This window comes from Corvus cornix, chromosome 4 (assembly GCF_000738735.6).
Source record: "Corvus cornix cornix isolate S_Up_H32 chromosome 4, ASM73873v5, whole genome shotgun sequence".
Taxonomy (NCBI): domain Eukaryota; kingdom Metazoa; phylum Chordata; class Aves; order Passeriformes; family Corvidae; genus Corvus; species Corvus cornix.
Window position 1 is genome coordinate 57,519,809 of NC_046334.1, and position 23,240 is coordinate 57,543,048.

At 39.6% G+C, this 23,240-nt stretch overlaps 2 protein-coding genes across 2 annotated transcripts; one reads left to right on the forward strand and one right to left on the reverse strand.

Annotated features, from left to right (window-relative positions):
* Positions 1-641: 641 nt before the first annotated feature.
* On the reverse strand, positions 642-9,276 carry CLRN2 (clarin 2). The gene is made up of 3 exons (XM_010401859.3): positions 8,220-9,276; positions 4,249-4,428; positions 642-3,840 (listed from the first exon to the last, which is right to left on the reverse strand). The coding sequence occupies exons 1-3, from the start codon at positions 8,470-8,472 to the stop codon at positions 3,575-3,577; spliced, it is 699 nt and encodes a 232-aa protein (XP_010400161.1). The 5' UTR covers positions 8,473-9,276; the 3' UTR covers positions 642-3,574.
* A 133-nt stretch (positions 9,277-9,409) lies between these two features.
* On the forward strand, positions 9,410-18,692 carry QDPR (quinoid dihydropteridine reductase). Its single transcript, XM_039551278.1, has 7 exons — positions 9,410-9,527; positions 9,647-9,739; positions 11,143-11,239; positions 12,032-12,172; positions 14,501-14,609; positions 15,938-16,021; positions 17,824-18,692. Exons 1-7 carry the CDS (start codon positions 9,444-9,446, stop codon positions 17,930-17,932), a joined length of 717 nt encoding a protein of 238 aa, XP_039407212.1. The 5' UTR covers positions 9,410-9,443; the 3' UTR covers positions 17,933-18,692.
* Positions 18,693-23,240: the final 4,548 nt, after the last annotated feature.

Consider the following 23,240-nt stretch of genomic DNA (forward strand, 5'->3'; position numbering starts at 1 on the left):
TTTCTCACAGACTTAAGCAGCCCTGGTCTGCATACTGCATACTTAATTTGCATATTGAAGATTAAAATGTAAATTATTTAGGAAAAATAAAGCTTTATTGCAAACGCACGTTATTTTCTATGAGAAAGCAGTAACAATCTCAGGCTGAAATTACAAATAGAAATAAAAAGGTGGTAATTGAAAATAAAAAAAAATGGTGAGAATGACTGTGGTTATATTTTGTCAGGAAAATTCACAACAGAATACGAGATCTGTATTCTGTCACTGTACTGTCAGAAGTAGATATATGCTCAGCAAAAGCACTGCATGGAAAAGAACTGGTTGGAGTTTGCTGACAGCTATTGTATTGTCAGTCTGAAGAGCATTGAACATGCACTGGACTTTAATTTCAGGTGATCCAGACCTTTTTTGTTTCTTTCCCTGTCCCTGAAGTGTGAAGCATAGATTTTAAGTAATTCATTTTTATACGAGAGAATAAGACACCTTATGACACTATGTATAACAATGTTTGCTTTTCCATACATCTTTAAGTGGAGTTACACTGTTAAACCAGCAGAACATGATGTAGAAGGAGTTGGGCCTGTTCTCTAGGAGTCCATTGCATTTCCCACCTACCAGCTGTTTCCATGAAGTACATGGTACAGAGACAAATAACATGTTTTATTAAGAACAGCAGCAGTCAGAAATAATGACTGAGGCAAATGGCATCCAATTTGATTTATCTTGTAAAAATACATTTTTTAAACATTAAACCATCATATTATTTAAAGGATCAAAGTGGTAATTGATTTTTAGCTTAATTTATTTTGGCAAGGCTGTTGGATACAATGAGCAGTTCCTTAGTTCTTTGAACTCCATAGCTTCTCTACTTACATGGTGCTTCTATATATTATTCTGCACATACAAATTAAGTAGGTATTTTTGGGATATATGAGGATGTCTTTAATTTTATGGAAAGATAAGGTTACACCCATAACGTCTTCAAAGTTCTGGGCAGATATTGCTCATAAATGTTCTCCTCTGGGATTTCAAATCTTCCAAGGTAAGAAGTGCCCCCAGAGAAGTATTAATTTCCACGTGTTGAGCATGCATATGATCAGATACACTATGTGAAGCACAATAAAAAATGTGTAAATAAAGTAGACCACATATATCAAGTTGCACGTTTTTGAAATTAGTTTATGATGTACAAGGGAAAGCTGAAAAGGTTTAAGTGATAATCTTACCTGTTGTTAACCCCAGGATGTGCTTTGTAATTGTACATTTCAAATATGTATGACTGCATTTAACCTTTTTTTCTGCAGATAAAATTTCCCAGGGCAAATATTCCATGCATTGACCTATCAGTGTATCTTAGCAGAGCTTAAGCTCGGACAACCCGTGCAGCTGAAAGGTTAATTTAGCCTTACATCTGTTTCATTAAATTTAGCTCATGCATGGCGATACTTCTGTTCACTCTGAACTGAAAATACTGCTTTCTCACAGGTCACAACACTGTCATTGGGTGATAATGTTATTTGGTCATTCTACTCGTGCAGGTACAGTATCCCACAATGATGCTTCATACATCTGCTGTAAGACAAATCTTCTTTTGGACCTTTACTGCAGAGTATGCTCCACTGTTGAATTGATTCAAACCAAGAAATTAAAATGCTGATCAGCCCAGCCATCCCCCTTTAACTTCATCTATACAGTGCATTCTACAGGTTCTTCCACAGAGCTACTGTGACCTATCTAGGAATCCACTCCAACAAATGTTTAATCTTGTCCTTACCTAAATAGTCCTAAATGATTCTTATTCAACAATATTTTTGGAAGGGGTGGAAATTTGGAGGCCATTAACCAGTTTATTATCAGTATGAAAATGTGTTGCAATACATGCATATTAATATTACTGAAAAGCATTTTCAAAGCAATCTCTTAATATGGAGGATTTAACAATCTGCTTCCTTCTCACCTCCTGAAGAAAACTATATTTAGTAAAAGCTAAGTTACATGTCACAATATAATACTTTCTGTACAGTAACTACGTCTAAATTATACATGTTCATAGAAAGAGTACAAATGACAAGTATTACATTTCCTACTTGCATAATTATGCTGCACTTCAAGTTTTTCTATTTCAAAGCCACTCAGAATTTTCTGGGAGGGGAAGATGGTGGTACCACAGAAGCCTCTGTGGACAGTTTCCCCGGCAGTACTGTGTTGTTACCCTCTAAGACACTTTCATAGACTGGGTTTGTTTGCTGCCTGTCCATGTACTGGGACCATCTTTCTGGAGTTGTGGCCCAGGTACAATCTGAGTGAAAGCACCAGCAAAATCAGAAGAACAGTGAAATAAGAGGGTGGTATAAAATAGGAATCACTTTTTCTGATTTATTGAGTCTCTTTTATGCTAAAATTTTAATTGTTTTATTTCATTGAGAAATGAATTCCCTAGACTCATCATAATTTTCTGTCTCTTAAATTTTTAAAAATAATTTTAGTCCTCCTGAAAAAAAAAGTGGCTCATAGTGTCTTGAAGAAGACAGGTTATTAGGGCCTATTGCAGAGGCACCCTCACAAATTTCTGCTTCACTCATAATCCTCCTAACCTTGTAGAGCCAAACCCAGAGATGGTAGAGATCACTGTATCCATTCTTAGTGGTACATTCCATATTCTTTTCTCAAAAATATTCACTCCTCGTGACCCATGAACTGGTTGAATCCCTGTCAAAACCATGGTACTTCCTAAGAAAGCAACTTTTCCATCCATTTAGCCAGCTCTATTCATTTCAACAGTGTTTCATCATACATCACTTTTACTTGATTTCAGATGGACTTAACAATTAATGCAGTTATAAAGACAATTAATCTGTCAGAATATTATTTTCCAGGTTATCTAAAAGCACTATTACCTTTAATCTGTTTACTTTATTTCCAGAAGCTGCAATGAAACATTCATCTAGCAACTAAGAATTTTTTCTTCATAGACTAATAGCTTCCCATATACTTTACATTTCTCACTTCTTTGCCTTGGGGTATTGGATAATTTCTGTTTTAAAAACATTTCACACACACTTAGACTTTGCTGCCCCTTAACTTTAGCCTCACATATGATGTTTTCTTTTTCAATGCTGTATAACATCATCAAACATAACTTATATGTCCCTCTCAACATGCTCTAGATAATTCTGTGAAAGTGAATGCCAAACATACATTCTTTCTGTTTTGAAATAACCTTATAGTTTCAAAGATTTGTGATAAACATGTTTTCTTTCTAAATAAAGAAGACACTTTGTTTGATGAGATAATATTTTACCTAAGTTTTCTAAAATATGCCAAAGTGCAAATGTTCTAAAAACTGAGTAACAGCATATATACACTGCAGATATCAGTCCATTTTGAGAATAATGATATTTATAGCATTTGAGTTTTTTTACTTTTTCACAGACATGTTAGTTGCTGGTATTGTAGACTGACATCTTTACTCAGGTTTATATGTAAATCATCTATCCAGAACAAAGGCTGAAGAGCCAAGAAGCTGTTCCTATCACAACAGTTCACTTGACCAAAATAGTTTTGTGTAGATTTGTTAGTACATGATATCTTCTGCCGTAACATTCACTTCTTCTGTTTTAGTCTTAATTTTAGGAAAATGAATCCCACTAATGGCTATTAGCAGCAAATTGACTGCATGTGCTGTGGCACTTGCCACACAAATCCAAAAACAGTCTTCAGAGCGTTCCTCTAAGATAACGAACCGAAAGACATTTTCCCGAAAATTGGCAATTCTTTCTGTGAGGTGATGAAGTTTCACAGCAGCCATGAAGCTGGTGACTGCAAGTACTACAAATCCACCTGCAACAAAATGAAGTATTTACCATTATCAAATCAAAACAATACAGACATTTTGATTGTGCCTCAAAAGACTTATTGAATACATCAGTGAGCACTCTACAGAGTAAGGATAGACAAAAGCATGGCTTAAAACCTTCAGAATGCTTAGGCTTTATTGTATGGGCAAACATACTTTTATCAGTGACACAAAGCCTAAAGGCTGGCATTCATAGCTCCTGTTAAATGTTGACTAGACGCAATAAGCTGAGATGCCACCTGGAAATTCTGGTTTGATAGGTGAGAATTCACTGCAACCGTCATTGTGCTCACAAATATTTAACTCAAAGAGGTATTTACCAAGGCAAAAGAAGGAACTTGTATCATTTTCTATGAGTGTAACTAGAAAAAAACACTGGTAAATGACTTTACCTGCAAGGAAGTTCCAAAGGCATGCTCCTGCTGGACCGTTAATAGCCCGGTAAGGAACTTTTATTGTGTTAAGAATGCAGAATCCAAAACTGACCAGAGAAAAGAAAATGGCCACACAGAGGAATATTATGATCATCACATGCAGGCCTGTGTTCAACTTTTTCACCATGTGTGGGAAAACTGTCAAGGAAAAATAAATGGTGTATTCAGTGTATAGCTTTTTCTTGATGATGGTAAACATCACACTGTGCTGCTGCTTCAAATTCAGTTTATATTTAAGCAAGACTATTTTTTACAGAGATGTGGAATTCAGCTAGTTACACACACCTCAGTTCATGATGCTTTATTTTTCAGTGCATCAGATAAACCAGGGATATTCTGCTACAGGAATAATCTACACAGGATCTGTGATTAAGGATTCAGGCTTAAGTCCTGTTTATTTATCTAGTGGTGTTAATGTCTTTATCTCTGCTGCTGTATTGTCTGCTGCATACTTTCCTGTCTCTTTTTCACCTCTCTTCTCTGTACCAAACTCCTGATTTTGAGCTTCTCATTCCTGTCTCATGCTTTTAATCTCATCCATTTGGAGTCTGATAGTCTCAGTTTCCTTGTTCGGCCCCTTGCTGCTTAAAATAGTATCACTTTTTCCTGTGTTTATTTTCTCATGTTCTTTTTTTCTATTCCTCCCTTTACTGCTGGCTCCAGTGAGATCTGCCCTGATTTCATACATCCTAATCCCACAGGTTTGCCCTTTAAGATTCTCCTCTTGGTTTCTCATCTCATGTTTATAGCCCCTTTATGTTTTTCTGGGCATCTGGCAGGGTTTTATCTACAGATGTAGGAAGCTTGTAAGTATTGCAGTCAGGTAGGCTTTAGGTGAAGTGCTCCCATGTTTTGCTACAGGCACAAACTCTCCTTAAGCAGACTGTCACTTGCTTGTCTCTAGAGAACAGTAATCTTCTTGGTTCTCTCTTCACAGTAACAGGTGAAGGGGGGGGGGGGCAGATTGGCCAGCAGCAGGAAATGTACACCTGAATGTTTAGTTTATCCTGCAGCCCTTCAGTAACACAATCAGAAGAAATGTGAGTAGGGAATTGTGGGTGACATGTTGACTGAGAGGAAAGAGAGAGGCTGATTGAGAGGAAACCCTAAAAGACAAGGTGATCAAAAAGAGACCTTCAGCATAGCACTGCACACTCATACATGTTTTGAAGAACTTACTGCCTAATTACTAAAACATTACTACAAAGAAGGTATACTATATTATAAACAAATAAGTAAATAAATTCCTTCCTGTGCTGCATAACTGACAAAAAACCCCCAAAGTCCAAACAAGCCACCTAAAAAGTAGGCAGGAATAGTTAGTGGATGTCACCATGAACATCAGGCATACAATTTGATCATGACATGACAGAATTATAGTAGATTCTGTAGAAAAAAATCATATTGTAGAAATCCCATACAAAAATATTGTGATTCAACAGATCTGTTTCAGTAGCTCATTCTGGGGTTATAGTTGGGCCTGGTGTACAGAGGAGCTACAGGAGACTGACAAGATGAAACGAGGGGACTAAATGAGAATCAGAAGTATATATTAGAAATGGGAATCCAAAAACTAGGTTGCTTTCTGACTGGAAAACAACTGGCAGTGTAACAAGAAAGCACACGGAATTAAGCCTCCTTACAAACCATCAGAGATTTTAGGGCAGTTGTAAGGATTATTTGGTCTCTTTTCTGAGTCTCGCAGCCAAGTCCCAAAGACAGGTCTGGCTTAGTATGCAGAAATAAGAATCCATGGGAAGGATATTTCCATGGAGACTCCTGACACAATCCAGCAGTATTTGCTATGCACAGGCAAAATGTGTGGCTTCCCCAGCTTGTTCTCAGGGTTTGACTCAGTTGTCAAAACATAAGCATCTTATGCCAACTTAGGTGTCTTAGGACCATCATAACAACCCCATGGGTCTAACATACATGTTGCACTATATATGGGACACTTCCAGATGCAGCAGCTGGAGGCCAGATATACATCTTGAGGAGTACAAAAGAGCACTGGATACCTATTATGGCAATTGAGTCATGCTGTCACTGTCCCAGCTAAAAGCGAGTGTGCCAGCCGTAAGTCTACTCTAGTGAATGTTAACAGAGGGAAAGGGGATGTACCAATAACAGTAAATTATCTCAATTTGGAATTCCAAAGTGCCAGAGGTACTGCCATACTGCACCATATGAGGTGTTAGCTTTGTCTTGATCTATGGTGCCAGTGAAGTCCCATTTATATCATTACATCCCTCAAGAAAAGTCTCACAGTTCTTGCTCCCCAGTAAATTCAGAATGCTTAGAGATTAAGGGGGAAATTCAAACCAGAAAAACATCATGTCAAACACAGAATCCCCAGTCCTGCTCACCATTGTGCAAAAGTAACAACTTTGTGTATTGTTGTTTGAAAACAGTATTGTGAAAATATCAAACTCAATAGAGTTATTAAAATATTTAAAAGGGAAAATCTCTGGAACACTCGTTGACCAAAATGCGTATTTGTGCCTACTGAACTTAATGACCCAGTTTTACAGTTCTAATGGAGAATTCTTACTACCTTCAGTGAGAGCTCTGTTTGTCTAAGGAGTGCAGGCTCATGTCCTCCAAATGCATATCAATGTGCTCCAGTGTGACTGTGGAACATTATGCCTTCCTCTCAGGTTACACAGGAAAAAATCTGAAAGTTTATTAAATAGTCCAGAAAGTTGTACAGAGTTTTAAAGGAGATTGGCTACCTTTATCTTCATCTCTGACAGAATGGGGTGAAAGAACTGGGATTGAATGAGCATGACTGCTATGTCCATGTCATGCAGTTGCAGCTGCAGTCAGAGCTTGAGCAATAATTTGGTTACTCTAAAAGTGACCAGTCCAAATTAATCCAGTTTAAAAACTGGTCATGCTGATCTAAATTGAGGTTGCTCTGGTTCTTTTCTCCATTCCCTCTCAAGTCCCACAGTCACACCTGCCTTCAAGTTTTTATAGAAGTGCTTGTGCAGTTGTGTAGTCAGACACGATCCTGTGGGAAAACAATTATTTATTTTTGTAGGTTAAATTTTTGGCCATTTTAACTTCTGAACTACCTCACCACAACAACTACCAGAGGCAATGCAAAGGTTGGGACAGGACAGCATTGCTGTGGGCTAGGGAGAGGGTGAGACTGCAGCAGCTTCAACTCATATTGGTTTAAGTTGCAGGAAATCTGTACAGTGAACTAAAAATCTTCAATGCAAATTACCATTTTCACTACAAAACAGGATGACTGAAATGTGGAAATTATCGAGCATACAGCTCAGTGCTTTCAAGACCTCAAGAAAATATTTTACGTTAAAAGGAATACATTTAGAAGAGTTTCTACAAGTGTTAAGAATTCAGCAATTTATTGTCTCCAAACTTAATAGAAAAGAAGGTGAGAATTTCTTCAACATTATTAATACAGTTAGTGGTATGTGCTATGGTAGACATTTGCATTATGACAGCCAGAGAAATACAAAAATGTGGCCAGCTAAATAAATCTTTGCTTCTTAAAGGGAAAAAACCTCAGAGGAGTTCAACAGAGAAGGCAAGGACAGAAGCAGAGAGATGGCAAAGCAAAACCTGGCATAGGAAAAAGTCAGTCAAGGGGAAAGTATGATTTACAGGGTCATCTCCAAATGACTTTCAACCCCTTCACAAGGCTAAAAGGAAACTCTCCATCTATCCCTAGGGATCTTTTTTCCCATCTTGATTCCAGGACTACAGAGTACAACTGTAGCAAAAATCACTCCTGAAATGATAGAAATTTTATATTCACACTCAAACACCAAACCATAAAGACTGCATATTTATTTAATAATAATAATAATTTGCATTCTACGAGTTCTGTAAACAAAAAGAATAAAGTGCTGAATTCCAACTAGACATTAGACTAAATATTCAACCAAAATTGTACTTACTTGTGAATTTGGAACGCCGCCCACCCAAGCCACACTGGCGTGTTTTGCCGCCCCGAAAGAGTCCATAGTAAATTTCTCCAATGAACTTGACCAGCTCTGGATCTGTGGCATTGACCAAATCAGCTCCTGTTTTGCAAAGGATCTTTCCAGTCATCCACTTTGGGGTCCCCATTGCAACAACAATCAAGATAAAAGACACAAAACTTACTAGAGAAGCCAAGGAAAATAACGTCTTTTTAAAGCAGCCAGGCATCCTAGTGCTTTCAAGGGATCATCTCCAAGCCCTATCTGCAGTAGTCAGTTGTATTTCCCACTTTTCATCATGCTCCAAAATCCAAAGCCGAATATCAGGCATTTCAAAATACTTCTCTTCGTATATTGAAGGTCTAGCAATTAATCTGTATGGTTAAAAATCAAGGCAAAAAATACATTTTCCTGCAACATCCTGAAATGGTTGCAAGTAAGGGCTTCATTACATTGTAGCCCAGTGATGCTTCTTTCTGCAGTAAGTAATTCTATCTCTATGGCCTGTCTAATATTTCCTCAAGGGTTTAATTGTCCTGCTCAAATGACATCAAGCTTTTTACTGTAACCTCATGTGAAGAAAATTTCGAGAAGAATCCAGTTTCTTAGATTATTAAAGAAAGTGGGTAAACAGTTGTGTGCAAGGGACAAAGCATTAAAACAGTGTAATTTGGCTGGAGGATTCTGCTGTCGCCTGAGCGGTGCTGAGCTTCCCGGCGCTTGCTCCCACCCAGCTTCTAAATGTCACTGCAGGCAGAGTTATCTGAAGGGCAGAAACGATGGGTCTGGAATCTTCTGAATTACAGCGGGGCGCACAAAGCCCTTCGCAGCCGGGGTGGCCTGGCCAGCCGTGCCGTAGCCCAGGGCACTCATGCGGCGTAACTCAAGCTACAGGTGCGATCCATGAGCGCTACAGAAAACCGGCCGTAATTGCCCGCACACTTCTACGGTTACTGCTACCCGAGCCCTGGGAGGACCTTCAGAACCACTAATTACTTAATTAACAGCAGGACTGGTAACACGGCCCCCTGGCGTGGCTCGGCCGAAGCATTGGGACTTCACCGCCTCCGCCTGCCCCCGGCTCCGCACGGCCCGGGCGGGCGGCCCAGCCCCGCCCTTGGCACCACCCCGACCGGGCGCTGCCGCCCCTCGCCCGCCCCGCGGGGCGGCCCATCCGCCGGCGGGAGAGCAGCGGCGGGCATGGCGGCGGGCCGGGTGCTGGTGTACGGGGGCAGGGGCGCGCTGGGCTCCCAGTGCGTGCGGTACTTCAAGTCCAAGAACTGGGTAAGCGCCGGGCTGGGAGGTGGCGAGGCGGGGCCCCCCCCGGGGGAGCGGCCGTGCCCCGCCGGGCCGGGCGCTGCGGGGCGCGGGCCGCTAACGCGGCGTTCCTCTCGCCGTGGCAGTGGGTGGCCAGCATCGACCTGGCGGAGAACGCGGACGCCAGCGCCAACGTGGTGGTGAGGGCGACCGACTCCTTCCCCGAGCAGGCCGAGCAGGTGGGTCGGCGGCGAGTGCGGGCCGGCCGGTGCTGGGTGGGGCGGTGCCCCAGGCAGCCTCCCCCGGGTGCCTGCATCCCTTCGGCCGGGCGATGCGCGCAGCCTCGCCGCGGCTGTGAGCATCTCTTTCGCTGCCGCCCGCGGTGAGCAAGGCGGCTGGAGGGATGGGTTCGGCTCCATGCAGGAGGCAGGAGCGCAGTCGGTGGCGGTCGTGCGGCCATACCGTGAAACTCAAGGTCCTTCAGCTTCTGCTCGTCGCTTCTTTTTAATTTTTTGTAATTCCTTTTAACTGAATACACAGAAAGAGCTTGATCCGGGATATTGGAGGCTCAGCACATAAGGCAGTTTTGCTTTGCTTTTGTTTTGACTTTTAAAAGTCACAGACTGAACCAGGTGGGTTGTAATGAAGATGGGTAAGGACATCTTAAAATGCAGCACTTCTTTCAAATACCCTGACTTATAAATGTGTTGTGTGTAGGTAGATGGCATGCTCAAAGCGTATGAACCTAAACCCCAAGGGATCCTAGGAGAATACACTGGTTTCCACAAAAGTGAATATGGGAGTATCTAAGACAGCCTAAAAAAATACTTTGCTGTATTCTCAATAGATAGGGTTTAGTTTTTGCATTTTAAGTTTCAAACCAATTTCTGTTACTGATATACTGAATATCTACCCAATATGTGTTCTTTATATCTACACAACCCCTAAAGCTTCGAAAGAGTAACATAGAATATTTGCAATACAATTTTCAATAAGTCTTTGCAAAAGCTATTGGTTCTTTTTCTCTTGTTGAGAGATGAATTGTTTGCTATTTACTTTGACAGAGAAAATTTGTAGCCAACAAATTCATTACCAGCTGCGAGATCTTACATTTGAAAGAGAACAAATTGTAGATACCTAAAAGTATACAAGCTCAAATTTAACAGCCAGGCTCAAACTGATGGTTGTGGTCTAGACAGAACCAATAAGAAGGCTAATCTTTAGTTGTTTTTCTTGCACCGTCATCAAAAGTGACGCCAGTAGTCCTAGTCAGACCTGGAGTTTCGTCCCCATCTTAAACAATACCATACTTGGAAGAGAACCTGCCAAAAGCAAGTCAATAATAATTTTTAACGATAGAGGTAAGGGTCAGGAGTTTCAGCTCTGATGATCCCTTATTTCCAGTGACATCACACGCTCTATGGCTTTCATCCATCTGAGTTTCTCCTATAGTTATTTTTCAACACTGTTGTTTTGAGTTCATAGATCATAAATATTAATTTTCTATAGCTGTTTAAATTGCTTTGTCTTGTGTTACTCAAATACATAAGTAGGAAAAAGTAACTTTAGGGCATTCTTGGTGTTTACCTCTTTACCTTATCAGTTCAGTGTTTTCAGTATATTCTTATTCTATGTGTTGAAGGTGACAGCAGAAGTTGGAAAACTTCTCGGTGAAGAAAAGGTGGATGCGATCTTGTGTGTAGCTGGAGGATGGGCTGGAGGCAGCGCCAAAGCCAAGTGTAAGCCTTTGGTACAGCCATGCTGGTGAAAACATGAAGGATAGCTGAGAGAAGTCCTTAAAAGTCTTTCTTCCTGAGTCCAGAAGAGGACAAAATCATAAAAGTACAAAATAGCTCAGTCACAGTGCTTCTTTGTGCTTCTCTGAATTTTTGCTGTCTGTTAAATTTGCACAGCATTTAGTTTCTTCAGTAATGTTTGTTGATGCACTAATTTTTTTCAAAAAGTTTTTGATGTGCATTCTGAAGGAGCTCAGCATTATTATCTATGAGCTGACATTTCCTGAGATTACCGGTGTCAGGCAAGTTATAAAAGACAGTGCTGGGTAGAAATATTGATGTTGTTTCCTAAGTTATTGCTTTATGCATAAAACTTCAGTTGCCTCCTGCAGTTCTCTGAGCTGTTACTGTGCAATACAGTATTGGAAGGCACTGCCTAATCATGCTACAGAAAAAAACCTTCAAAAAAACCCTTAAAAAGAGGTTTTCAAACATGTAATATTCAGAATGAAATTTTATACTTTGCCCACTACTGTAGAGATACAAGAAGAAAAATAGCCTTTTCTGTCTGGAGTAAATTTGGTAAAATGTGTCCTTTTCTTCTCCCTTCTGGTTTGGATGTTACAGGCTCAAAGAGAAAGGAGATACAAAAGATATAAATGATATTTTACAATGTGGAAGTAAAAAATGGTAGAAAGCATGTTTTCATAGTGCTGTTGCACTCTGTGTAACAGTGAGGAAATCAGAGTTAAAAGTCTTCTTTTGACTAATTTCACTAATTCTCTTCCTAATCAGCTTTATACAAAAACTGTGATCTAATGTGGAAGCAGAGCGTTTGGACATCGACTATTTCCAGCCACCTTGCCACAAAACATCTGAAAGAAGGTGGCCTCTTGACTCTGACAGGCGCTCAAGCTGCTTTGTCTGGAACCCCAGGTAAAATGCAGTGCATGACAGCTGCAGGGACACCAGCAGTTAGAGATGGCTGTTTATCTGAGCATTCTTGTTTGTGAAGCAATGGCTTCACACCCCAGTTCTTGACGTCTAGCACAAGTGGGACACTGCTGCTGAAACGTGTAAGGAAAGTGTAATTTTACAGGTAGCAATATTGGATCTCTCGAAGCCGTGGTGCAAATACATAGAATCAGTGTTAAAATAATATTTGACGTACATTGGCGAAATGTACTCGTCTAGTATATGGTATAGAAAAAAGTTTGGAAAATAATGAAGACTAGAAGCACACAGCAATGTAAGTACAATGTTTAGACAAAGTTAAATTTCCTATTCGTGTTCTGAAATACAGAGTCCTTAATTGACCAGTCTTTCTGTTCGTGATGACGCAGCTGATTCTGATAAACGTGCTTGCCCTGTTCATGTTCTGATTTAGTCTACCTTTGCTTCAGATGTAGATAAGCTTGTTGATTGTTGGCTTTGCACTCCGCTAGCTATTTAATAGGAGCTTTATTGGATTTTTAATCTTGCTCCTCAACCATGTTGGTCTGCATGGAGGAAGAAATCTGGGAGCAATTTAAAATTAAAAAAAAAAAAGGCACCAACACACAAGCCCACAGGCAGCAAGAGGAAAGTTGGAGACAAATACTTCTATTTCCCAAGCTTTATTAGTGTCATTTCAATGATATTTTTAAGACACAGATACTAAGATCTTAAAACATATACAATTTATGAATATTCTTGAAAGCTTTGCCTAACACTCTTCAGGCAAAAATATTCTATATATTTTCTAGTTAATGATTAATCTTCTGTGTTTATAGTGGCATCTGCTATAGTCAAAGATAAAAGGTTTATTTTGTGAGAATAAGCAGATAAATAATTTACAGTGAACTGCTGACTAACTATATACAAATGAAAAAAAAGTGAATTCTGGCAAACTTTCATGGTTTTTGTTTGGGTGGTTTTGGGTGATAGGGACCACAACACAGGAATCAAAGCGATGTGCCTTCCTGTTTTGAACTAGCTAGTTTCAGCTAGTCTGAATTGTTCTGAAAGTCACAGCAGTGCTTTGGGCAAACACATGCAACTTATTAACATCAGGAAGAATTGGGAAAGAGTTGTTACTCAACTTTTGCAAATATGCCTTATTAGCCTTGTTATGACTGGCTGTTCTGGAAGAAGTAATCTTTCTCTTGTTTGCTCTTAATGAGATTCTTCTTTTCCTATGAGAAAATGTTGCCTCGCATAATGCAAACTGAAGAACACTGAAAATTACATGAACAGTGACAGAAACAGTGTGAGAAATGTATCAGGCATGAAAAGGTTTCTAAGAAGATTTAGAATGTTTAGTTTAGGCAAGATGAGAGAGGAATATGAGACACATGAATGTTCTTATCATAACAATAAAATAAGTTAGCTAGTGCTGTCCATTATTGCTCCTAATAAAAGTGGGTGTGATACAATATGTATTTCTATTATATTCAAAATATGTCTTCAGGAATGTTGGAAAGGGGTGGGGTAGCTGTATAGATGGGTAGGAAGAAAGACATTCAGTTATAGTAGACAAAACACATTCATGTTTTCTTAGCTGCTTAATCTGTGTCCGGACTTCTTGACAGATGCATGCCTTGAGACATCTGAGACCTCTAGCACCCTGATTGTCCAGATCTTGTACCTGAGCAGTGTGCTTTATGCTCTGGTTCCTGCTGCTTTGACACTGCTAAATGTTGTCTGCCTAGAAAACAACAGTTTTTAGGAAGAAGTTTGCTTTCCCTGCACATTATTTATTAATTTTCTACCATGAGGGTTGGGTTTTTTTGTAGCTTTCTCTACAGGGGCTGTCAGACCTGGGGTGCTGACAAAGTGAATTCCAGATCTGAAAGGGAAGTGATCTGTATCTGTTCAGGTCCAAACTCACGAATACCTTAGTTATATGATTAAAATTAATAGAAGAGTGCCTTATTAAAATCTATGAGCATCTTCAGACTTACTCTGTTAAATTTGTGAGCTTAGCCCTGTAGGTCACATCCTTCAGGATGCATTTGGATACACTGACTGAACATGCTTGACTTGGTAAGCTGCTTATTTCTGTAGTGCTAAGTTAACTGAGTTCTGTGATAGTTCCTGGATGTCTACTAAAGCCCTCTTATTATTATCAGTTTTTTGTTTTAATGTATTTTAAAAGTGTGATTCTCTTCTGGCTGTGGTAAGTGGTCTTACTATTCATCAAACAGTCTTTAGTTTCTGTCATGTTACTGCTGATATTGAGAGCTGTTCTGATTGTGCTCTAATTTGCCGGTTTTTGATTTTCAGGGATGATTGCCTATGGCATGGCCAAAGGAGCAGTGCACCAGCTTTGTCAGAGTTTGGCTGGTGCCAGCAGTGGCCTGCCATCTGGTTCTGCTGCAGTTGCCATTTTACCGTAAGTGGTTGCTTAGCTGTCTCTGCCTGTGTTGTTTTATTTAGTTACTGCTGTAACCTACAGCCACACAGATATGCTTGCAGTGTCCTATTCACAGCACCCAGCCTCTCAGACTACTCACAGAGAAAGGGGGCATCTTGACTGGATGAACAAAGTGTTACACAAGTCACCCTAAATATGATTACATTCTTTTCTTTGCCTTTGCAAAACAGTAGTGGATGTTAGGATTAAAATTTGATTTACTTTTAACCAGTTTAACTGTAGCCATGCATTGTCTGATTTCTTTATTTCAGTATAGACAGAACTGTAAAAATGAGATGAACTGTTCAGCACAGTTTTAGACTTAGCTGTGTGATAATAGTAAGGCAAAGGATTACTTCAAAGGTTTTCATTTGATTAAAGATGCTTCTTCATATGGTGCTGCATATCTATGCTTGATTGGTAAAATTAGACCAAGAAAGTTTAGCTAGTATTGTCCTGCTTTCATTTGCATCAGGAAAGCTAGTAAAAAGTGGATGGCCTAGTAGGTCTTCACTATGTTTAATTTTATCAATTCTGCTGCAAAAATTAAAAGTATTTTTCTTGCCAGGTCCGTATCTAGTTCAGGACCCAAAGTTTAAGACCAGAGAGTTTTGTACAGGGATTTGGTACACTACCTGAATTCTCCCTTCTTTTGATTTCCTCACACACACTTCTTCAGGTCAGACAAGAATGGCATTAAATGTGTTTGGATGATTGACACCACCTTCTACAGAGCTTTACAGGCAGGCAGACACCAAGATCACTGGATTCTTGTACATGCTGCTCTTGTGTAGTTCTCATGCAAAACTCTGTTCTTAAGTGAATTTTTGAGAGGGTAAATATACCTTGGATTGTCAACAGTATCTCAGTGAGGGAGTTCTGCAAAGTTAACCCTTTCATGTCATTGTATGTAGCGTAAATATGTATTGTCAAAGTTAAAACTTCCTATGTTTGTGCATGTAGTCTCTCGAAAGCATGGATGTAGTGCATATGTGCTGTGCAGTACATGAAGCTTATTGCTGCCATTCCCTGTCTGGATGAGAGAGGTGGGAAGGGAGCTGCAAGCTAAGTGTTGGCCCCAATGGACAGTTCGTCGGTGAGCCCAGAAGCTTGGGGTTCTAAGTTGGAGCCTTGGATATACATTGAAACTAATGACTACGTTCTGTTAACACACGGGGAGGATGCAAGGGAAATCCATACCACATGGTGTAAAAGTCAAGCATGTTACAGCAGTGAATTGAAGCAGGTGGTGCTCATCAGAAACATGATATATAAATAAAAGGCTTGCTTATCTTTTTTAATCATAGGGTTACCTTAGATACGCCAGCAAACAGGAAAGCAATGCCTGATGCAGATTTCAGCTCCTGGACACCCTTAGAATTCATTGCAGAGTGAGTATCTGTGGGATAACTAAGCAGTTCCTCACTGTCCCTCTTGCTGCTGCATCTCAGTGCCTGTTCTTTTTAAATAGGTGTCTTGGATTTGGGTGGATTTTTTTCCTCCATCATCTTATTGTTTATCTTTCTAAATCACATTGGGTTTAATTGCACAGGTTTCCTAACTGGAGAAAATTAGCCTAACGCCATCAACTTCAGTATACATGAGTTATTTCAGCAAGGAAGATAGCCTTAAGCAGTTGGAAGCCAGAGAATTTACTAAAGCCTGTAGACAAATTAAATTGCAGACAGCAGGTGCAGGAGACACCTGGCTTAAAGATAAACTGCAAATAGGCATGTAAACTTGGGTGGGTTTCTTTTTCTTTTAAACACTCTTTACTGCCCAGTTTATGGCATGTTAGTTCAGTTCTCTCAACTGGCAACATTCCTGCTCTTGTTTAAAAAAATTTAGTATTATCCACAAAAACTTGTCCTGAATGATGTTGCAAAATGCTGAAGCTGCAGCTGTATCTTATGTAACGGCAGGCTGAGATTATCTGCCTTACTGTTCTCATTCCTCAGAAGGTGCAGCATGAGTATTGCATTCTGCAATGGGATGGGGAGTATCAGAGTTTCTGCTGAGGGTGAATTTTTACATGTTTTAAAAATCTTTTAGAACTGACAGTGAAATTGAGTTTACCTATTGCTGAGTAGTTTAGTTCTGACATCAGATTTCCTTTTTTGTGAATTTTTTTAAGGTGGATGCCAGAGATGGAAATTTGCAGTTGCAGCTGTTTAGTTGAAGCCTCTGCAGTTGTCTGACGAGGCTCTTTAAAACAGGCCCCATCAACTGAATTTAGCTGGCCTGAAAATGTTCAGAAAAAGAGCCTTAATTTATTGTGCTCCAGAGACGGGGTAGCCAGATGTTGCAGATTTGCAAATTCATTTTTTAAGTTTAACTTCTGAGTAATTTATCCTTATAGGAGAATTCAGTTGATTGTTTTGTTTTGTTTCTAATTTCCTAAAATTTAACCCCAGCTTTGAAAACTGAAAATCTCACTGCCTGTGCAGCATCAGCATCTGTTGGCAACATCTGCATCTTGGGAAGGATGCAGGAAATTCTTTCCAATATGGCACTTGCGTTTTGTGCCCTGGAAGCTCTTGTTGGATAGTGGGTTGTTCCAATATGGCAATTGCTATGTCTGCACCATTGGAAGGGCTGAAGGACCTGTAAAATATCCTTCACTTTCTCTATTCTATTTTGAGGAAGGAGTTTATATTGTGTTTTGATAAGGAGTGTTCTGGTCTGCTACCTAGAATGTATCCATCTTACTCAGCACTATTTTGGATGTCTTACAGCTTTTTTTCCTCCCACTGAGACCACTTTCACAGTTAAATGTTGAAATGTTATAATGGCCTGTTGTCAGAGTAATGGGTTTAGCAACTCTATCCTAGCCATAAAACTTTATTTCTTTTATATATATGCTATAAGAGCAACTTAAGTAGCCCCTCCTTCCCTTTTCCAAATTATTTTTTTAATTGGGAAAAAACCTAGCCACCCTGACAATTTGAGCTCCTGGCCTTTTCCTTTGAGATGTTTTGGAAATCCTGTGTGCTCTAAAGCCCCTTGAATTTCTTTGGACCCTCTGTCCAGTTCTGAGGGTTTGAATCCAGTGATCACATCACACAGAGAACACCAGAGAGAGCAGAAGGAAAAGTAATAGGCTTGTATTTTATTCTTCCTGTCAATATACCTGATAGTAGTTGTTACTTTTTTGTTCTTTCTCACCCTGTTTTATCCATTTATTTTAAAACAGAACCTTTTATAACTGGATGACAGGAAAGGATCGACCAAGCTCTGGCAGTCTAATCCAGGTGATAACTACAGGTGGGAAGACTGAACTAGTTTCAGCAGCACATCTTTGATGTCAGTCACTTAAAGTGATGAAACTTCAGCAAAGGAGAAGCTGTGGAAAATCTGTCCACCAGTATAATCTGAATGGTCTTCTGTATCCAGTGTCTGTAGTTATTCCGTTAATTGAACCAGATTTCAAGTAATACTTCTGTGTTGTCAGTTGTGAGCTATCAGCATTTGTTTACCAAATAATATCAACTTGTCTGTAAACGAAAGTTGCAGGCTTTGAAGTCTGTAGATGTCCTAGTCCTGAGCATTATATGGCAACTTACCTGTTTTCTGTGAAATGGGAATTGTGCTTAACTATGTCATGTGATTGCATACATAATGGTTGGATTTTTTTCTCTGTCAGTAAGTGTTTCTGGCAACTTACTGTAACTCTTTCAGTATTCTGTCTTTTTCTGTCTGAGACTATAACCCCACCCCTGCCTATTATGTTGTCTGTAGCCATAGGGAACACCACAGGCACATATCATATCCTCGTCGTGTAACACTTTTCTTGTGAATGTTCCACTTGAGTTAATGAAACTGAATAGAGATTACTCACTTGAGAAGGAATTCTTAATTTGCCTTACAGTTCATAAGCTGCTCTCAGGCCTACAGTTGAAGGATAAAACTGTCATTCTGTCAAATGAATAGTATGCCTTTCTCTTAGTCATGATGGTTCTTGACTTTTTTTGAAAAGCAAAGTGCCATCAAGAAGTAGAAAAAATGCAATTCTGTTTGAAAATGGAACTTCTTGTGCTAAATAAATGTATACTGTTTTATGTACTGGTTGTCTCCATTACTGTAATCCCAATATCTTGATAACATTTAATTGGTTTAGTTGAAAGTACAGTTCAGTTGTGGTAAAGGACTTAACTTTTTTTTACTTATTTAATTCTGATCATGGTGCATGGTGTTTCTGCCAAAGATCTACTAGCCATGCACAGAGGCAGGCCTTCAGCTGGAGCAAATGTTTTCTTAAACTCAACCATGTTATGTGGAAACACAATTCAGATGCAGAGTGCAATCATTACCTGTTCTGAGCATAGACTTACATGGAATGAGTACTCTCGGATTTTTGGGAACATCTTGAAAGCAATTAAATATAAAAAGTTGTGTATATGTTCTCCCTCTGAACTTTTTTTGTTTTTATTAACTTCAGGCTTCTGCTGGGGAAGGATTTAGTGCCATGAGTCAGGAAACCTTTCCCCTCTTTCCACTGGAAAAGCTCACATGTGCCCATGTTAATTTTAACATGGAATGGTTGCCTGTTTTGGTATGACTGTCTCTTGTCTCTTTACTTGTTTTGTTTTGCTGTATGCAGAGGTGGAGGGGAATTTTTCTGTCCTGTCGAAATGGTCCAGGACTGTCAATTTGTAAATCTGCTTTTGATTTTAAGTGAAAAGCTCACAATGATGCTGCTGCACCAGCAGTTTCTACAGGCTCAGGGTACAGACAAAAACTGCAAGGCACTGGTAGGGAATGAAACCCTGGGGTGCTACTCAATTATTCTGGAAAAGGGGGTAGCTATCATACTACAAACTAACATGATTTGAAGGCTTCCCTTTGCCAAGCTAGCTAAAAGAGTGAATAGTGTTAAAGCATAATTGTGAATGGAAAACTTCTGGATTAACTTTCATCAGTTTTCAGGTATGAGCAGAAAGATACAAAAATGACATTATTAAAGCTGGAGAGTGAAAATAGAGGTGAGTGTGTGACAATGAGGCAAGTGTCTGTTAAGCTTGCTGCTAAAGGTGAGAGATTTAACCTGAGGAGTTTGATGTTGAAGAGGCTTTTTGTGACCAGTTTCATCCTGTATCTCTCTAAACTTAATTTCAGTTAACTGTCTAGGAGTAAAAGCCACCCTGCCACTGCAAACATCTGGGTTGCCTGGCTTCTTCAGCTGGCCCAGAGATCTGGTTGTGCTGTGATTAGATGTGTCTTTGTGTGGGTGTGTTCCATATGGATGAGCTCCCTTCAGTGCCCACACACTACAACTGGAGACTGTAGGCCTGTTGTGAAGATTTTCACAGAGTTACGTCACGGTTTGGGCTGGAAGCGACCTCTGAAGATCATCTAGTCCAACCTCCCTGTCAGGCAGGGATGTCTTAGTGCTTATTGCAGACATAAGTATGTGGATGAATTTCCACTCTAGTGTTGATGAGAACCTCTGAATTGCTCATATTTTTATTTTGCTATTTATATGGCACGAATAACAACGCTAATACTGCAGAAGTTAGACACTTATCCTACTTTAAGGGAATGTAATAGGTGTATTAAGCAGCTGAATTTACTGTGTTTTTTTACTTAGGACTGTACAGATGTTGTCATACCAAAAAAATCACATGCCCAGAGCCTGTTTAGTAGGGCGTTTTCCTATGCAACCTTCCTTCAAAGATGTGCGCTGTTTATTAGGGAGGAAGTCAGTGAGGTCTGGGGAAAAATAAAACACAAATCACATCAGATCAGTCCTTCTTGCACTACATCCCACTTGTGCTCAGCATTCTGGGTTTCACAAGTGTAATATTGCTTGAAAAAAATTATTTCTAGATCCAAGCCAATGCACCTTGGAGAAGGTGATGCAATTGCATGGCCCAGCCCTAAACACAGTTCCAGTCTCCCCAAAATGGGATGGCTCTTGCACATGGCAGCTGATACAAAGGTGCAGGGATAAAACATAGCTTTGTCAGAAAGCCAGGGCAGTGGGGACAGGCCTGCTCTGTATGAATGGGTTTTTTTCCTACAGATTTAGAGAAATCAGATTTTAATAAAGCACACATAAAAGGCTTCTGCAGTAGAATATCAGTAGTACCGTTATAAATCCAAAGACCTCTGAGCACTGGAAAAGAGCTTGTTTTTGACATTCCAGGTGCTAAGTGTGTGGGAACTTGTGCTGCTGTCTGGACTATGGCTGCTGTCTTGCAGAGCCTGACCTGTGTACAGTCCCTTTGCTTTGCAGAACCTTTGGTTCATTACAGGGTTGAGTCCAAAATGTATTTTACCAACAGGTTTAATTTGTTTGGTTATATTTTCATGAGCAAATTAGTTTTTTACCAATTATTTAATAAAACCTGCCACAAAACAAAGATTCAGAATCATGCCCCACATCCAAGGAAAATGGAAGTTTCCAAATACAATGATAGCTGAGTCATTTAGCAGGTGCAGTTCTACAGTAACCCAAATAGCACTTTAAAGTATTTTGTTGCAATAATTATGCTAAACAAGCATGATTTTTTTTTTTTAATAGTGGAATGAAAACTACTACCACAACAAAAAGTAACATTTATCATCTTTCTTCTTCCTCGTATTGGCTCACTGGAAGAAAACAGATGGGGACTGCAATAGCATGTGGAGATGCTTCAGACTAACCCTTGCAGTGTTGAACAAGGTGAGAAGTAGGCAGACATCTGAAAGGCATTGCAGAAGTCAATAGCAAATGTCACTTGAGATTTAGATCTCTGTCAGATGCTGTTATTCTTGCACTTCCTGAAACACCATGTTCTAAAGGATTTGCTCTATAAATACGTCTGGTCCCAACACGGTCTGTGAGGGCTCTCAGGGTATGATCACAGACTCCCACGGCTAAACAAGGCTGATCTTCAGGAATGCCAGTAGAGGGCAGAGACTTCCACTGAATTCGGGAGATTACTGCTAAGGAATATCTTTTTATCAAAGTGAAGATTTTAACCATGCTACAGCCTCTACTGAGAGGCTCATCCCCATTTCTTGCTTTAGTGCCCACAGTCCCACCCTTCTGGCCTTTCTTACACCAAGCACATGCAGCCTACTCCCTATACCAGTTCCAGAAACCAATCCATCAGCTTCAAGCAGAACAAACCAAAAAATAGCAGCAACACCCAACAAACACCACCACTCTCAATACACAGACATACTCATGCACAAAAGAAAACAACAAAAAAAAAGAAGTCAAGACTGTGAAGGGAGTCCCACAGCAGGGTGTACTATTGCTTTTGACATGTTATCAGCTAGTGGAAAGGCAATATTTTGTAACACAGCTTTAAGGGCTTGCACACAGGTTATTTAACTACTGTACTGCACATAAGGGTATAAGAATTTCCTAACCCAAACAAAAGAGCCAGCATCTGTTCAGACTGGATTGGTATTAACAAAGAGGTGGAATTTGGAGACAAAAATTAATTACTGTGGGGTTTTGAGTATTAAAGTCTAAACTCCTTTGCCTGTGAAATGGAGGAATGGATAATATTTTTTTTAAAAGCTATTTAGGAGGGAACAAAAAGTAGCAAGACACACAACTGTCATTTCTATAGTTTAATATTCATTATTCAGTGCCTCCTGTAGATATGAACCACGCCACTCATCTTAGTACTTTCCTTGTATGAACTTCCTCTTAAGCACTTTCTAAGTACATACTAGGATATTCTTACAAATAGAAAGCATAGTAAAACCTTAAGATTGAAACCCTCGGTTTCTGGTTCTGTTTTGGCTACTGGTCTGGTGGAAGACTTTCAATACATCTCTGTATCTGTGGCTCTTATCCCAAATATATATGAGACCGTTTTATAGTGCTTTGAGATCTACTGATGCATCAGAACATATGAATGAAACACAGTTATCTCTGTGGGTGCAATAATAGAAACTCAAAATACCTCTTTTGTTCATTGAACTTAATGTAAAATTGTGACCACGAGCCAAAGTCAGACCACTTTGTTACCACCAGTCATATTTGGTGATTTGCAAAAGAAGCGCTGTGTCAAAGACTACCTCAGCTTGGTAGTTTGGACATCACTTACCTGTGTATTTGATAGTATGTAGTAATATTTTCTCTCCAGGACAACAGGCATTAGTTTTTCATGACTATCACAGCTGGAATTTAAAAATACATTGTTGATTTTAAATTTGAACAAACCAATAACTCTTTCTATCAATGTATCCTTACATCTCAGTGAGGCAGGGCTGAGGTTATAAAAGAAATGGCCCTCATAGTAAATTCTGGATCAACATGAGTTCGTGTGATAGTTAGCTTTTTTATTTAAGACCATACACAAATATCACCTGAAAGAAAACATCTCGGGCCCCCAGGAAGATATTTTTTCCAGTTGTTGAGATCCTTCTTATATGACCAGATGTCCAGATTTTTTTTCCACCCTCCATGAGAACAATGACCAGACTCCTAAACTGCCAGCTTCTAGTTTCAAAGTCAGTGACTCATATCCTGGGCGGCAGGACATAGCTATGTATGCCCTAAGTGCCTCATGCATTGGTTGCACTAATCAAAAAAATCAGTCCATAATCCAGCAGGGGTTAATGACCTACTTTATCCACATTACTTGATAAATAGCTTTAACATGACAA

What these genes read in the sequence shown, in the direction of transcription:
- CLRN2 (XM_010401859.3), bottom strand. Translation starts at nt 8,472, where the DNA reads ATGCCTGGCTGCTTTAAAAAGACGTTATTTTCCTTGGCTTCTCTAGTA. An exon ending in GCGGCGTTCCAAATTCACAA is followed by an intron (nt 4,429 to 8,219) that starts GTAAGTACAATT and finishes TTTCCTTGACAG; the next exon opens with TTTTCCCACACATGGTGAAA. An exon ending in CCTTTGGAACTTCCTTGCAG is followed by an intron (nt 3,841 to 4,248) that starts GTAAAGTCATTT and finishes ATTTTGTTGCAG; the next exon opens with GTGGATTTGTAGTACTTGCA.
- QDPR (XM_039551278.1), top strand. Translation starts at nt 9,444, where the DNA reads ATGGCGGCGGGCCGGGTGCTGGTGTACGGGGGCAGGGGCGCGCTGGGC. An exon ending in ACTTCAAGTCCAAGAACTGG is followed by an intron (nt 9,528 to 9,646) that starts GTAAGCGCCGGG and finishes TCGCCGTGGCAG; the next exon opens with TGGGTGGCCAGCATCGACCT. An exon ending in TCCCCGAGCAGGCCGAGCAG is followed by an intron (nt 9,740 to 11,142) that starts GTGGGTCGGCGG and finishes TATGTGTTGAAG; the next exon opens with GTGACAGCAGAAGTTGGAAA.